At 37.5% G+C, this 17,974-nt stretch overlaps 1 protein-coding gene across 1 annotated transcript in view; it reads left to right on the top strand.

The window, feature by feature from the left end:
- Nucleotides 1-16,641, top strand: part of PTPN12 (protein tyrosine phosphatase non-receptor type 12) — a 76,931-nt gene extending 60,290 nt beyond the window's left edge. Inside the window, exons 12-18 of the mRNA XM_007530797.3 lie at nucleotides 1,321-1,406; nucleotides 6,462-7,435; nucleotides 9,378-9,455; nucleotides 10,389-10,456; nucleotides 11,265-11,295; nucleotides 14,006-14,113; nucleotides 15,749-16,641. Of these exons, the coding sequence (XP_007530859.1) occupies nucleotides 1,321-1,406; nucleotides 6,462-7,435; nucleotides 9,378-9,455; nucleotides 10,389-10,456; nucleotides 11,265-11,295; nucleotides 14,006-14,113; nucleotides 15,749-15,810 (1,407 nt within the window). The 3' untranslated portion in view covers nucleotides 15,811-16,641. The remainder of the gene's footprint in view (nucleotides 1-1,320; nucleotides 1,407-6,461; nucleotides 7,436-9,377; nucleotides 9,456-10,388; nucleotides 10,457-11,264; nucleotides 11,296-14,005; nucleotides 14,114-15,748) is intronic.
- The last annotated feature ends 1,333 nt before the right edge of the window (nucleotides 16,642-17,974 follow it).

The raw sequence follows: 17,974 nt of genomic DNA, 5'->3' as shown, positions 1-17,974 counted from the left end.
GTTAACTCTGTCCTGGTCAGAATAAGATGCATAACGCATTTCTGATACATCTAATTACATATTGGGAGATAGGGCACACTAAAAACGTCTTGATCTGTTCCCATTAGTTGGGTATACTTAGTTAAAAAGGACATTGACAAGTAATAATTATAAAGACAAGCTGTTATGATGGATATGAAAGAAATGTCTCTGAGTTTAAAAAGAAAAATGCACTTCCAGTTTCAGAGTTCCATAATTACTCACAGTTGTATGCAAAGTTGGTTTTTGGTTTTAACTTTTACTCCTAAAACTAACTGAAAATGTAGGCAAGGTTGAAAATCATTTTTAGCTTCTGGTCTAGAATTACCGTTGCCTAAACCGGGAGAAAATGTCAGGTACTTCCTTAGACCAGAAAACTAGTTTTAATGGTGTTTGGTATAATAATTTCATATTCACAATCCTGAACACAATTTAAGAAGTTGTTCTGGCGACATAGCTCAGTTTGATAGTATGTTTGTTTTGTCACACACCACCCAGGTTCAAGCCTGGCCCCCACCATATAGAAGGACATTTCAGTGCGGTGATGTTTTTCTTTCAATCTTGTTCTCTGTCTTTCTGTTTAAAAAAAAAAAAATTCAGCCATGATAACCATAGCATTGCTATGTATGACCAGCAAGAGCAACGGATCACTCTAAATGAATTCTTCTGCCTTTCTATATCCACTTGGCTAAGCAATGGCAGTGGCTACTTGCCTGGGAGGTATTTGTGTACACCCACACTATTCTTTTCTCCTCTTCCTTCTCCCTCTCTTCCCCCTCGTCAAGTGAGCTATTTTTGGTGAGTTCTAGAGCCTGTTTAAAAGTACTTGGCATAACATAGGATTCTCAGAAAATATTGGGAAAGGTGGATGCAAGCCTTATTTTGTTGTCTTTCCTCTGTATATGTTTTTCTGTTTCTGTTTTCTTAGGCAATCTTTTTTTTTTTTTTAAGGTTAATTAGAAAGAGAGAAAACCAGTGCATCATTCTGGCATATCCATTACTGGGAGTCAAACTCAAGACCTCGTGTCTAAGGGGTCTAACACTATCAACTGGTCTACCTCCCAGATCTCAAGAAATATTTCTGTATATTAGTATTTGAATGCTACTATGTACAGTTTATTTTTCAGTAACTTACAATGGGCTAGTTTTTAGTATTAATTTCTTCAAGTGTAGTTTGGTCCTTGAAGCTAAAATTCAGAGACCCAGAAGCGATGTATTTGAAACTTGACTGAAGAGGAAATTTATTCATTTTTCTCCTAATTTTAATGAAGCATGTTTCCTCTCCCCCACATCCCTTGGCAGAATGAGATAAACACTGAAAATATGGTCTGCTCCATAGATCTTGACAAACAAGATTCTCCTCCTCCAAAACCACCAAGGACCCGCAGGTATTGTACGTCACATTTGTTTCACTCTGGATAAAAGTTCAGTACTACACTGTACTGTAAGAGTCGGCTAAGCCTGAATTGAGTATTCCTGATGTGATGCAACTAAAATTTTAGATATTTTTTATTTCAGTTTTCTCAGAATGACTAAGCAAGTAATAATGATCGCCAAAAATTGAAGAAGTTAATGTGAAAATATTTAATAATGTTACTAGGGAAGATAAGGTTATTTCTCTCTATTTTATTTCATACTGTACTTGTTTATAAGGTTCAGATCAACATATATTCATTCCTGTTTTCTTGTTCTCAGTTAACAGTAAAGTTATTTTTTATTTCACTTTATTATTGGATAGAGAGGGTCTGGGTGGTGGTGCAGCTGTTTGAGCACACATGTTACAGTGCACAAGGACCCAGGTTGAAGCCCCTGTCTTCACCTGCAAGGGGAGATCTTCAGGATTGGTGAAGCAGTGTTGCAGGTGTCTCTCTGTCTTTCTACCTCTTTCCCCCTTCCTCTTGATTTCTGGCTCTCTCTATCAAATAAATGTATTTTTAAAAAGAGAGAGAGACAGAGAAATTGAGAGGGGGACAGGTAGAGAGTGAAAGAGACAGACATCTGCAGCCCTGCTTCACTGTTGTAAAGCTTTGCCCCTGCAGATGGGGACCAGGGGCTTGAACCCAAGTCCTTGGGCATTGTGATGTGTGCACTTAACAAAGTATACACTGTCTGGTTCCTTCATCATTGTTTTTTCTGTTTCAAAAGAAAATCTTCTGGTACTTTCTTCCAATGTTACTTTTCTTTTATTGGTAAAAAAAAAAAAAAAAATTATACTAAATTCAACTTTTTCCTTTAAAATGGTAAGCTACAGTAGAGCTGCACTATTGGGTGAATAGGATGAAGAAGTGCAGACTTAAAAATAAGCTATGGGGGAGTCAGGCAGTAGCGCAGCGGGTTAAGTACAGGTGGTGCAAAGCGCAAGGACCGTCTAAGGATCCCAGTTTGAGCCCCGGGTCCCTACCTGCAGGGGAGTCCCTTCACAAATGGTGAAGCAGGTTTGCAGGTGTCTATCTGACAACAACAAAAAAACAAAAAGACCAACAGAAGGAAATAAATAAATATTTAAAAAATAATAATAATAAAATAAGCTGTGGTCAGTAGCAGCAGGTTAAGCACACGTGGCACAAGGCTCAGGGACCAGCGTAAAGATCCCGGTTGGAGCCCTGGCTCCCCACCTGCAGGGTTAGTCGCTTCACAGGCAGTGAAGGAGGTCTGCATGTGTCTTTCTCTCCCCCTCTCTGTCTTCCCCTCCTCTCTCCATTTCTCTCTGTCCTATCCAACAACAACAATAATAACCACAACAAAGCTACAACAAGGGCAACAAAAGGGGGGGAGCCTCTAGGAGCATTGGGTTCGTGGTGCAGGCACTGAGCCCCAGCAATAACTCTGGAGGCAAGTTATTATTATTATTATAAGCTATGGTGACTTTAATCATAATATGGTATTGTATATTTGAAAGTTAAGAAAATAGGCATTTCATCCCACAGTCTGTTCAATCGTTATTAAATCACTAATAATAATAATACAAAAGTTGAAAAACAAGAAATCACAAAGCAGAACTGGGTTTGGTGTATTGCACCAAAGTAAAAGACTCTAGGGTGGCAGGGGAGGGTTTAGGTCCTGGAACATGATGGCAGAGGAGGACCTAAAGGAGTTGAATTGTTATGTGGAAAACTGAAAAATGTTGCACATTTTTCTACTGTAAATCATTAATCCCCAATAAAGAAAAGAAAAATAGTCATTTTACCTTGATCACAAATATTGAGTCATTATGTTGCAGACTTGGAGCTCAAATAATATACTTCATTTATACTTCAATTTAAGTGTTAGGGTCAAGGGTGGAAGATAGTTCACTTGGTGCACACTTTACCATGCTAGAGGACCCAGATCTGAGCCCCTGACAGCACTGAGGGCACCATGGGAAGCTTCCTGAATGACTGAGCAATGATTTATCTTTCCCTCTCTCTGTCTCTCCTTCCATCTCTTTAAAAAAAAAAAATGTTTTCCTTGCAGTGACAGGGTTTCAATTATTCATAATTCCAACACTCCCAGGCCAACTTTTTCATTCTTTCTATTTAAGATATCTGTAACAACAGAGAGGAAGGGCATGGGGTGGGGGGTGATGACAAGGAGTTACCACAAACTCAGTCTTGACCCAACCTCTCATTTGAAGACTTGGTCAAAAAAATTAAATATACAAGTCCAAACTTGTTCATATGAAATTCTAGACCTTGAACATGTGACTTCAGTCAACCTTGTCTTCTTTCACCTTATTTTTTACTATTCATACTCCATAGGAGCCAGATTGTTGTATCCGATGTTCTGTTTTCTTCTGGTACTGCTATAATGTCCAGCATGTGGTAGGTCTGAAAATTCTGAGAACTTAAAAGTGCCTTCCTCAGAACAGATGAGATTAAGAACAACATTTAAATAAGAATATACAAGTTACATAACTAGTAGAATTTTTTTATATCAGAATATCTAGAGAAAATAGGAATGCTGTCATAGAAAATCAGATAAAGGCCGGGTGGTGATGCATTTGGTTGAGCACACATGTTAAAGTACACAAAGACCCAGGTTCAAGCCCCCAGTCCCCACCTGCAGAGGGAAGCCTTTCATGAGTATTGAACCAATACTGCAGGTAACTAACTCATTCTCTCTCTCTCTCTCACCCTTTCTATCTCCTTTTTCCCTCTTGATTTCTGACTGTATCCAATAAATAAAGATAACTTTAAAAGGAGGAGGAAATCAGATAACCAGTATGCAGAATATTTTTTGTGACTGGACTTATAACTTTTGTGCCCATGGAAAGAGTTCTAATCAACCCTCAGTTAAGAGGAGAAACATCTGTTGGTATAATTATTGGTCAAATTTACATAGAGGTGCAGCAATACACAAAGGAACACAAGGAAACTTTCAGAGGCAGTAGATGTGTTTAGATATGTGTAGTTGAGGTGTATGAGCTCTATACCTCCATCAAGTCCATTAGCCAAGAAGATACGGACTCAGTACACATTGTGCACATACTGAAACTTCCAAAAGCTTTTACACAATACTTGACTAAACTAGGCCAAGATAAAGAAGGCAGAGATGCAGAGAGAGTATAAGAGACCATGACACCGAAGCTTCCTTCAGTGTGGTGGGGACCAGACTTGAACCTGGGTCATGTACATGGCAAAGCAGCACACAATCCATGTGAACTATTTTTCCAGCTCTAAATGAAGCATTTTAAGTACATTTCACTCTGATCCTTTCCCAAACTTCTAAAACTAGTGAAAGAATTTTAAAGTATATAAAGATAATAGAAATTCGTAGAGGAAATGATGACAGGTAAGATGCAACAAACTTTTGGAAAGTAGAGAAAGTACATTGATCAATGAAAGGGGGATAAATAAAACTAACACTTAGATTCCTATAATTGGAGGAAGCCAGTCAGTAAAAGGATAATTCAAACATGGTAATGGAGTCCTAGTGGGTCGTCCTTTATGGACTTCTCATAGCTAAGTACCCATGCCAAAGTAAATTGCATCCTTAAGCTATTGTCCAGCCACCCTACCTGTGGTTGATGAGCACTGAAAGGGGTTTATACAGATTAGGGGAAGGGGGGGGAGAGAGAAAAGGGATGATTCTCCTCAAAGAGTTGCAAAAAGACTTAGAAATTGTGTCTCTCACCCTCTCAAAGAAAAAGGAAAGGAAAAAGAAAGAAGAAAGTTGATGTCTGGGTAGCTGGAGTGCTATGAGAGAGAGTGGTTACTTTTCATTAAAACTCTTGTATTTGGGATCCCAGCTGTGGCACAGGTGGTAGAGTACACATGTTATAATGAACAAGGACCTGAGTTCAAGCCCCTGTCCCCATCTTGGGGGAAACTTCATCAGTGCTGAATTGCCGGTCTAGCTTTGCGGGAAGGAGAGAGGCGACCAGGGACTCATGGCTGAGCTGGGAACACAGTTCAGTCTTTATTGATGAGGAATGCAGTGCAAGCTATATATCTCTAATCACAGTCCTGTCCTATATATCTCCTGAGGCAGAAGTGTCAGGTCCAAAGAGGATGTAGGTAGGATAGGGGGTGGGGAAAAAGAAAAAGCTAGCAAACCAGTGGGGATTAAATGGTGGAAAACCGGATGTGATTAGGAGAGGGGGCGGAGCAAAGAGTGCAAAGAGTACCAGTGGGGATTAAACTAATGCCCTGAAGGCAGGGTGGTTCTTAGGTAACGGTGGTTATGTAAATAGACTGAAGCATTAAGCAGGGGGAAGCTGGCGTACTGCCCAACACTGAATATTCCCTTAAAAATAAAAACTAGGGGTGGAGCTGTAGTGTAGCAGGTTAAACACAGATGGTGCGAAGTGCAAGGACCTCCAAAAGGATTCGGGTTCAAGCCCTGGCTCCCCACCTGCAGGGGAGTCACTTCACAAGCAGTGAAGCAGGTCTGCAGGTGTCTTTCTCTCTCCCAGTCTTCCCCCATTTCTCTCCATTTCTCTCTGTCCTACCCACAACAACGACAGCAATAATAACTACAACAGTAAAACAACAAGGGCAACAAAAGGGAATAAATAAACAAATATTTTTAAAAACTTCAGTTTCTGGCTCCCCACCTGCAGGGGGGGTCACTTCACTGGCAGTGAAGCAGGTCTGCAGTTGTCTATTTTTCTCTCCCCCTCTCTTTCTTCCCCTCCTCTCTCCATTTCTCTCTATCCTATCTAACAACGACATCATCAATAACTACAACAACAATAAAAAACAAGGGCAACAAAATGGAAAATAAATATTTAAAAAAAAATTTTTAATTAAACTATTGCATTTGCCTTTTCAAACTGTATGCATGTTATTTTGTTAAACATTAAAATGTCTTAAATTTGACAGTTTATAATTTTTCACCATAACCACAGACTTCTACCTTTAGTATGTAGTAGATTTTTATACATAACCTATGTAACTTAAATAGGTTATTTTTTTAAGAGAATCAGCATTCTTATGTAACACCCTTTTCTTAATGTTTTTCAGTTGCATTGTAGAAGGAGATGCTAAGGAAGAAATACTTCAACCACCAGAACCTCACCCTGTGCCTCCCATCTTAACACCTTCTCCACCTTCAGCTTTTCCAACAGTTACTACTGTGTGGCAAGACAATGACAGATATCATCCAAAGCCAGTGTTACACGTTGTTTCATCAGAACAACATCCAGCAGACCTCAATAAAAACTATGATAAATCAGCAGAACTTCCAGGAAAAAATGAATCTGCTGTTGAACAGACCGATAAAAAATTAGAACGAAATATAAGCTTTGAAATTAAAAAGGTCCCTCTCCAAGAAGGACCAAAAAGTTTTGATGGGAACACTCTCTTGAATAGGGGACATGCAATTAAAATTAAATCTGCTTCACCATGTATAATTGATAAAATCTCTAAGTCACAGGAATTGAGTTCAGGGGATGTAAAAGTTGATGGTATTTCTCAAAATTCTTGTGTGGACTGCAGTGCAGCACAGTCAAATAAAGGTCCAGTAATTCCACCAGAAGAATCACAGAAGACTTCAGACACACCTCCAAGGCCAGACCGATTGCCTCTTGATGAGAAAGGACATGTCATGTGGTCATTTCATGGACCTGGAAATGCCCTACCCATGCCTGATTCATCTGAAGGCAACTCCTCGGATAGCCACAGTCAAACAATAAAAACTATGAGTTTATCACCAAGCTCTTCAGCACAAGTTGAAACCCATGATCTGGACCATCATAACAGTTCACCTTTGTTCCTAGTACCCCTTAGTTTTACTAATCCTCTTCATTCTGATGATTCAGACTCTGATGAAAGGAACTCTGACGGTGCTGTGACCAAGAATAAAACTAACATTTCAACTGCAAGTGCCACAGTTTCTGCTGCCACTAATACTGAAAGCATTTCTACTAGGAAAGTATTGCCAGTGTCTATTGCTAGACATGACATAGCAGGAATAATACATTCAGGTGCTGAAAAAGGTAATAGTATCTAACATTCAAATATTTCAACTATGTATAACTCTGTTCTTAGCATTTTAACTATAAATCTTATAATACAAAATTTCATTTTTGATAACATTTTTGAATAAGCTTGTGTTTATTGCTGACTTGTAGTTGATCTTGTTTTACTACCAGACTATGTATTTCTTAATTTTATTAGTGACTTAATATTGATTTATAAACTTAAGATAATAGGGGTATGATTCTTTGCCATTCCTATAAGAGTTCTGTACCATTTCCTCCCAAGGTTGCAGATTTCAATTAACTATCTAAATCTGTCTCTCTATATTTATCCTATGCAAGAGAAATTTCTGACACTCCTAGTATATATAGAAACTATTGAACTGAGAGGCTAGGTGGTGGTGCATCTGGTTGTGTGTACACGTTACCATGCACAAGGACCTTTGTGCCAACCCCAGTCCCCCCTGCAGAGAGGTGAAGCAGTGCTGCAGGTGTCCCTGTTTCTCCTCTATTTCCTCTTCCTTCTCAGTTTCTCTATCCTATCAAATAAAATGAATAAATAAATATTAAAAGAAAAAGAAATAAGCCATTGAATGGAATGTCTGCTCTCAGCAGGACCCAGCGTCTGGTTTCTTTGTATCTTCATATAAATATATGTAGGTGAAACAGAAGCCATGATAACTGACTTATGGTTGTTAAAAAGAAAAAAGCTCCTGTTAATTTGCAGTCTCTTTTAAATGTATATCCTACTACTAGGTGTGGTGAAAGCAAGGTATTGTGGAAAAAATGAATCACTTAATATTTATTATTGGATAGAGACAGAAATTGAGGGGGGGAGGTAAAGAGGGGAAGAGACAGGCACCTGCAGCCCTGCTTACCACTTAATGAAACTTTCTCCCTGCAGGTGGGGACCAGGGGTTTGAACCCAGGTCTTTGCACACTGTAATGTGTGTGCTTAACTAGGTGCACCACCACCCGGCCCCTCACATTTATGTTTTTTTACCCTATTCTTTTATAATCTGAGGGTCTACACAGGATTGTGTTCTTGTTTTCAAAGAGCAATCGTATGCTGTTCCTCACAAAAGTGTGAATAGTAAGTGAACATTCAAAAATTCTTAATGGTTATATTTTTTTTAATGATTTTTAAACTTACTTTATTCCCTTTTGTTGCCCTTGTTTTATTGTTGTTGTTATTGATGTCATCACTGTTGGATAGGACAGAGAGAAATGGAGAGAAGAGGGGAAGACAGAGGGGGGGAGAGAAAGATAGACACATACAGACCTGCTTCACCACCTGTGAAGCGACTTCCCCTGCAGGTGGGGAGCCAGTGCCTTGAACTGGGATCCTCTTACGCCGGTCCCTGCGCTTTGTGCCACCTGCGCTTAACCCACTGTGCTACCGCCCGACTCCCAGTGGTTATATTTTTATGTGTGGTTGAAAATAATTAGTACTGCAACATCTGTTATTTTAGTCACTACTGTGTAAAACATGATTGAAATACGTAAGTTTAAGATGAGTAGGAATTTAAAAGTAAATAGGACAGATGGTGCATAGTAGGGCAAAACTCATGGAAGGACTTGAGCAATTAAATCCAGTTTAGACAGCACTGCCTTAAGCTAGATGATGAAAACTTTTCCTTCTTGTAGTCAGCGTACTAGCAGTAGGCCCAGTGAGTGAGATTGAGTTATTTGCCTGCTGGCCTTCAGGCTGAGACAATGTGATTCCTTTCTACATGGTGTCAGGAAAATCATTTTCTCATTGCAGTAGTGGTAGAGTTCATTCTTTGCTCAGTAAACTTCATAATTCTTCCTGATAGCAAGTTGAATTTTAAGGAATTCTTGTTCATTTCTTGCATTTTTAGAAATCATTTCTCTTATTTCTGGTGATGAGCAGCAAAATCCTCTTGTTTGGATAATACATTGATTTTTAATTATCCACATTTTTGTGTATTGAATTTAGATGTTGATGTTAGTGAAGATTCACCTCCTCCCCTACCTGAAAGAACTCCTGAATCATTTGTAGTAGCAAGTGAACATAGTAAGTGTCTCATACTTTTTTGTATTTTATTCTACAATAATAATAAACTTTGAACAATATAGCTTATTTTAATTTTGTTGCTATTGTGCTGCCTAGGTCAAAAACAGGTTTAAACTGATATTAAGAAATGTCTTAATTCCATGTATGAAAAGTAAAATGATATTATTTCTTCGTTAAGAATGGTAAAATAGAGCGAGGTTAGGGATAGAGCTCAGTAATGGAGCTAAGAGCTTGCATGCATGAGACCCTGAATTCAATTCCTGGTACCACAGAAAGAAAAGGGGGGAAATTTGCTAAAGTAGCTGCATTTTAATCATCACTAGAATCCAGTTAAATGCAGTTACAAATGTATTTGCAATTTGACTTCCTGTCTTTTAAAAATAATTTAGTTGTGAACAGACATTTGCTTCATATTGCTATTAGAGGTAAGTCAGGTTGCACATTGGCATTAGACTGATGTTAATTGAAGGCCTCGTGAAGCCACCAAAGTATCAGAGCTGGGAGAAAGTAGCCATAGCTGAAAGCATCAATAATCTATTTCTCCCTATAGCCCCCTGATAGTACAGAAGCAACTTTGACATATCTGTAGTATCTTATGCTCAGTGGAGGTACTCACTGGTCTAATTTGAGTTACACTTTACTAATATTTGATTCCTTTTAGCTGATTTTTATGGATGTTAAAAACAATGAGGTGTGGTATACTTAATATAAAATTAGTCTGTCAGTCTATTACAATAAACTTACAGTAAACTGACTAGTGAATTCTTTTAATTCAGTTTTAAGAAAGGAAGCTTAAAATTTTTTCTTGGAGTGACATAAAACAAGAAAACTATCATTTCTAAAAATCTATGGAATCTGTATATATTGCCTTAATGGAAGACATTTCAAAAATTAGAGATGTTAATTTTCATTGTAAGATTTCATTTTTCTCAGATACACCTGTAAGATCTGAATGGAGTGAACTTCAAAGTCAGGAACAGTCTGAACAAAAAAAATCTGAAGTGAGTCCTTTTGGGATTGGAATAGCTATAGCTCAACATTTTTGCTCTTTTGTTAGTTTTTCTTGCAGTTTGTTACAGTAACCATCATCTTGAAACTAGTAAATTTAATTTTTGATCAGCATATTTTATGCTGAGGTTTCAGATGAAAAGCCTATATAAAATGTGGGATCTGAAAAAAAAAATTGAAAGGGCAACATGATCTACATAGGACCGTGATCACTTCAGAATATTACCTTCCCTAATTACTTGTGAAGTTTGCAAATTATGCCACGTTCTAGATTGCTTTCTAGAAGTATGAATGGTCAGGAGTTAATATTCTTAGGACCATAGTAACAGTACTTCCCTTTTTTCTTTCATTGTAGACCTAAAAATGTAAACCCTCCCTTTGACTTTTCTGATCACATTAAGCTTTTTTTCACATTTAAGAAAAGTTTTGTTATTATATTTCCCTTATATATTTTAATACTTATGAAATTGATATGCATCTTATAATTGATTTTAAGCATTGTGATAGTTTAATTGGCACATAAATCTATACTGATGATACTGTGTCTTATAATAACTCCTGCATTTTCACTTTCCATCCAGACAGAAATTCCTGTATCCTTTTACTCCCAATATAGAGCAGCATACATGAAAGTTTTTAAGTCTAACAGAAAATGCCATAGGTTCCCCACTTGTTTGACACTGGGAACCGTGACTGCCCTTGATTTCTTGGATTATATGTTTATACCATTTTGTTAACTATTTGTAAATAAAATGAATGAAATGAATGTGTGGTAATAGCTATTAAATGTCTTCCTTATAGGGCATGATATTATGTGGAAGTGAAAAATGTGGTAAGTTAATAGGCTTTGTTTGCTTTTTTACTGTAGAATTTTTAAAAGGTGTATTTTTTAAAGATTTTATTTGTTTATTTATTTATTTATTTATTTATTAATGAGAAACATAGGAGGAGAGAGAAAGAGCCAGACATCACTCTGGTACATGTGCTGCCGGGGATTGAACTCAGGACCTCATGCTTGAGAGTCTGATGCTTTATCCACTGTGCCACATCCCGGACCACAAAAGGTTTATTTTCTTACAAGAGAGGAAAATGAAAACCAGAGCATCAGTTTGGCTCATGCAGTGCCGATGATCAAACTTGGGACCTCTTGCTTGAGATCCCAACACTTTATTATAGACTGTGCCACAGATTGTATTAACTATTACGCTTGCCTCATGGTATATGCTACTTACTTGGTTGTTTCTGCATGTGAAAATATGTAAGACAACTCTGTACAACCTGGATTGAAGTTCAGTTCCTTCACATTAATTACTGTATTTATTATCATTAATCTGGAAGGTCATTTTACCACCAGTAGGTATAGAATAGCAGAAAAGAAATTTTTAGATAGTTCCATTTTATTTCTATTTCTTATAAAACTAATTAAAATTTAGATCTAGCGGTTATTTGAACATATGACCCCAGATTAATTTAGATAGTTGAATTTGGTCCCTAAAAATTCATTGTTATTGAAATCTCCTTTTAGGACTTCAACTTTTTGAAAGGCTAGTAAAATTCTATAACTCAGCCCAATATTATAATGCTGTTAAAGAATGTTTCTACCACATAACTTTTGCTGTAAAAGTTATAGTAAAATAGGAGTCGAGTAACTCTTCTTATAAATCACTGACCATGTAAAATATCTCATTGTAGCCTATACAGTTTCCCCAACTAAGCTATCATTTCTGCCATTATTTTCCTTTCTGCTTCTGCTACTCTTTCATGATTATACCTTAGAGCTGAGCCTAATGAGGCTTTCTACTTTCCTGAGGTAACAGAAAAGAAAAGAGGAAAAGCTTTAGAGTCAAGCCCATCTAATTTGAAACCTTTTTGGTTTCTCTCATCCCCCTCCCCCCTCTTATTTCTCCTTTTCTGTTGTTTTACTCTCCTGTATAGCTTTGGACAAGTTACCTCATCTTTTTGAACTTCACTTTTCTTCATTGTGAAAGAGATAGTAATAGTGCCTACTATTACTACACTATTACTTGTTATTCTATACTTGCTATAGTTAATAAAATATTGTACATAGGGTTCAATCCTTAGCACCAAAACAATAAGCAAGTATAGTAATAGAAGATAGTTAAGAATATTAAATCACATGGATTATCAAACATTGTGGCCAGCACTGGATAGGCATTCATATGTAGCAATGCTAGTTTTGTCTTTATTATACTACTGCTGCTATTGGTGGGCCCCTTAAAATCTGCCAACTCCTTTCTCATGAGCAAGACCAGAACACTCTTCAGTCCCAAAAGAAAAAGAAATTCAAGGCTTATAGTCTCGATCATCCCTTCTAGAATCCCTGCATACCTCACTATACTAGTTATATCTGTATGCTTTTCTTCTCTATTCTCATTACACTTTGTGGGTACGATTTTACTTGCTTATTGTTTTGGTGCTAGGGATTGAACCCTATGCACATTATTTTACTAACTATAGCAAGTATACTATAACAAGTAATATGTTTGTCTGACTTTCCCTATCCTTTCTCTCTGCCTATAGTGGTTGGCAAACTATCCTACAGAACTATTCAAGCCACGTCCTTGGTTTGCTTAACTGAACAAATGTGTGGGTTTGTCTTGGTTTTTTGCCCGAGAGGTCTCTCGTTCCTGCACAATTTCATCACTCCCAGCAGACTCCCTCATGCTGCACCCCCCGCTTTTTTTTTAATTATTAATTTCAAGGAGAGAGAAACAGAAATAGAAGTACAAAGAACACAACATTGCTCCAAGTTCACTGAACTTTAACAATTGTTTAAAAATAAAAATGAAGATTATGTGACAAACTATGTGGTTTACAAAGCCACCAATGTTAATCTTTAGCCCTATACAGAAAAAAGTTTTCAGGCCTTTCAAGACTAAGCATCTGAAGACAAGAGCATCTATTTTAGTTGTATTTCAAATTTCCAGGAAAGTTGCTTGTAGCGGATATGGAAAGGTTGTGGAAGAATGTGTAGATCATAGTATCAGGTTGTTGGAAAAGTCATGACATGTTTTGCAAGTCATAACTTGTCCAGTAACCCAATACTTGGTAGAAGCTTATATATTTAGAATTGAACACACACATGAAAATATGCAACACAAAAATTTCAGAGCAAACAATGAGTTCATGAGTTAATGGATTGGTTTCCATATAAAAGTATTTCAACTGCAATTACTACTTTAAGATTTTGGTGCATAGGGTAACAGCTCAAATATGTTTAAAATCAAGTAAATAAAGTAAGAGCATAGCAACAGTCTTCATATTGCATCAGTGCTCATTGCAAATTTGTGGGTGCACTCAAAAGTACCGTAAAAGATTTCCTATTTTTGCTCTTACACTAATCTGGGCCTCTAGAATTATGATCAAGAATAAAAATTTGCTTAACTTCTTATCCAATGTTAGTATTTCTTACTGTAAAATACTCATGGGGGGGGGGGGATCTTACCACCGTAAAACAATTAGTGGAATGAACATATGCCACAAGTGATAGTGATTAACACTGACTTTGTTTTGCATTTAAGATCATCCAGCAGGGATTATGGTGACAGAGATGTGTACAGAATGCCCATCTATTTGCAGTAACAAGAAAGAGCAAATATCAGAAAGTCCAACAGAAGCCACAGATATTGGTAATTTATTTACTAAATACTTTATAAGTGTCACTAGTTCATGTTGGCAAGAATGAGGAAAGGTCATAACAGATCTTTCTGAAATATCTTAGAATTTTATCTTAAATGGCCAGGGAAATAATCTACTGCTAGAGCATCAGACTTTCATCCCCAGTGTCTCATCTGCCAAAGGGGTGCTCTGGCTTGTCTCCCTTTTAAGCCAGAAAAATAGCTTACCTTGTTTAGAGTGTTTGCCCATGCCTGTAACCAAAGTTCAGCACCCCCTAAAACTGCCAACATGGGTGAGGGTAGATAGCATAATGGTTATGCAAAGAGATTCTCATGCCTGGGGCTCCAGAGTCCCAGGTTCAATCCCTTGCACTACGATAAAGCAAAGCTGAACAGTGCTCTGGTAAAAAAATAAATAAAATAAAATAAGACTGCAAAATCACCAGTGGATATTCCAGTGCTCTGATATCTCCCTATCCCCCCCCCCCCAAAAAAAAAGGACTTTGGGGGCTGGGGAGATAGCATAATGGTTCTGCAAAAGCCTTTCAAGCCTGAGGCTCTGAAGTCCCAGGTTCAATCCCCAGCCCCACCATAAGCCAGAACTGAGCAGTGTTCTGGTGTAAAATAAAATAAAAATAATATATCGCACCAAAGTAAAAGACTCTGGGGTGGGTGGGTGGGTTAGAATACAGGTCCATGAAGGATGGTAGAGGACCTAGTGGGGGTTGTATTGCTTTATGGGAAACTGGGGAATGTTACGCATGTACAAACTATTGTATTTACTGTTGAATGTAAAACATTAATTCCCCAATAAAGAAATTAAAAATAAATTTAAAAAATAATAAAATAAAATAAAAATTTTAATTTATTTCTTTATTGGGGAATTAATGTTTTACATTCAACAGTAAATACAATAGTTTGTACATGCGTAACATTCCCCAGTTTCCCATAAAACAATACAACCCCCACTAGGTCCTCTTATCATCCTTCATGGACCTGTATTCTCCCCACCCCAGAGTCTTTTACTTTGGTGCGATATGAAAAATTTTTTTAAATGACTTTTTTTTTTTTTTGCCTCCAGGGTTATTGCTAGGGCTCGGTGCCTACACTATGAATCCACTGCTCCTGGAGGCCATTTTTCCCATTTTTGTTGAGCTTGTTGTAGTTGTTATTGTTGTCATAGCTGCTGTTGTTATTGGATAGGACAGAGAGAACTGGAGAGAAGAGGGGAAGACAGGGAAGAGAAAGATAGACACCTGCAGACCTGCTTCACCACTTGCGAAGCGACTCCCCTGCAGGTGGGGAGCCAGGGGCTCGAACCGGGATCCTTACTCTAGTCCTTGTGCTTCGCGCCACATGCGCTTGCTTAACCCGCTGCACTACCGCCCAGCCTCCAAAAATATTTTTTCTTAGAGAGCAGAGCACCTCTAGGCTCAGGCTTATATGGTGATGGAATCAAATCTGTAACCTCATATGTGCAGGTACTGTACTCTGCTTACTGTATCCTTGCACCTGATTTTATTTTCATGAAAAGCTATTATTTTCAGCTGCCATAAACAAATTAAGAATTGATTTGCATCAGTTCCAGAAAATGAGTACCTGCATATTCCTGAACAATGACCAGTTATTGTGGTGTTTTGGTTATAGGTTTTGGTAATCGCTGTGGAAAACCCAAAGGACCAAGAGATCCACCTTCAGAATGGACATGATTCAGGGAGCGAAAGACACTTTAAGTTATACTGGAAAATTTAAGTGCCACTGAAAGCCAGGTTTATAGTATTCCATCATAAAATGTGGGACTAACCAGCAGTGTAGATCGTTACCTTTGGGTTTTTTTGTTTTGGTTTGGTTTGGTTTGGTTTTTGGGGGGACTATCTACCTGCCTTATACTACACTTAGGAAAAGAAGTATTACATATGGTTTATTTTGTAACTTCAAGTATTATTGCCTTAATGTCTCTTAACCCTGTTACACGCTGCTTGTAGACATGTTAATATAGTAATACTTTTATGATAAATTGAGTAAGGACTACTCTTTTGCTAATGTTTTATCATGTATGCATTATTTTGTATATGTACAGGGCAAGTAAGTATATAATTTGATAAAGTTGCAGTTAAGATATTAACAGAAGATGTAAGAAATTTCTGCATGGTCTAAATCTTTGTGTACCTTATTTGTAAATTATTTGCCCTGGAGTTTTAGAAATAGTTACTGAATTTTAAAATTGCTGGATTCATGCAGCCAGCATTACAGGTTATCAGAGATCAAAGATTGTAATAATAATACATTTTGTAAATTGTAAGCAAAAAGTTATTTTTATATTATATACTGTCTAATTGTCCACCCTAATTGTCTTTGTTTTCATCTAGTCATGGAGATTCAGTAAGTGCCTTGGAACAATATTGAATTCTCTTAGCTCGTGTGTGTTACTTTAATCTTTAATATTTGAATTCAACTGGGATTAGATGACTATCGAAATATATGTATGTTTCCGGATATTTGACCTGCCATTAAAAAAAAAAAAACAATTTTATAATGTCTACTTGTCTTTTTTTTTTTAATTATTATTACTCATTTCTACAAATTACATTTAATGAACACCTCCCTCCTGTTGGCTTTTTTTTTTAACCAGAGTACTGATCAGCTCTCGCTTATGGTGGTGTGGGCGATTGAACCTGGAACTTTGGAGCCTCAAACATGAGAGTCTGTTTATGTAACCATTGTACTATCTACTCTTCACTCTTTTTTTTAAAGGTGTATTTATTTATGAGAAAGGTGAGAGAGAGATAACACCAAACTACCATTCTGGCATATTCAGTTAACCTCAGAACTCCATGCTTGAGTTTTGTATAAAATTTTATATAAAGCATACATTTTATGTAAAGTTTTATATAAAGTATACACTTTATCAGGAGTCAGGTGGTAGCGCAGCAGGTTGAGTGCACGTGGCGCAAAGCACAAGGACCAGCATAAGGATCCTGGTTCGAGCCCCCGGCTTCCCACCAGCAGGGAAGTCATTTCACAGGCAGTGAAGCAGGTCTGCAGATGTCTATCTTTCTCTCGCTTTCTGTCTTCCCTTCCTCTCTCCATTTCTCTCTGTTCTGTCCAACAACAACGATATCAATAACAACAACAAGAATAACTCCAACAATAAAACAAGGGCAACAAGAGGGGATAAGTAAATTTTTTTTTTTTAAGTATACACTTTTATCTAGTGTGCCATCTCCTGAGCACCTGTTGGCTCATTATTACCTATTAGTATGAATGGTGTATAATCTCTTAGTTACAAACTGAAGGACACCTTTCATAGAAAAGTTACTTTGCAATTTTTGTGTATTTTATTTTTTGAGGGGGGGGGTTGTTTTTATTTTCATGAAGTAGAAAAGCAGAATGATGGCATCCTCCTAGCAAATGTAATACCAAGGATCATACACAGAGCCTCATGGTTAGAAGTTCAGCACTCTACCTACTACACAACTTGGTTAAGCACTCACTTTACAGTGCACAAGGTTCAAGCCTTTGGTCCCCACCCGCCAGGGAAAAGCTTCACGACTGGTGAATAGAGCTCCAGGTGTCTCTCTTTCTCTCTGCTTTCCCCTTCCCTCTCAATTTCTCCTTGTCTCTATCCAATAATAAATACATGAAACCAAATAGAGATGAGAGTTGGAAAAGGGGGTTGGTTAGACAATAGTTTTAATCCATAAAATTTTGACATGGTAGTATAGCCACAGGCCCTTTGGAATTTAACTAAAATATGCCTACTAGCTATCTACAAAATGGAGGAACACCCCCCCCCCCAACTCTTCATCTGCACTATTGCAGCGTTAAGGTCCATGATTAGTCAACAATTTGTTTGGCCTTGTATGTTAACTC

This window comes from Erinaceus europaeus, chromosome 8 (genome assembly GCF_950295315.1).
Source record: "Erinaceus europaeus chromosome 8, mEriEur2.1, whole genome shotgun sequence".
In the NCBI taxonomy this organism is placed as follows: Eukaryota; Metazoa; Chordata; class Mammalia; order Eulipotyphla; family Erinaceidae; genus Erinaceus; species Erinaceus europaeus.
This window is presented reverse-complemented; position numbering and strand designations above follow the sequence as displayed.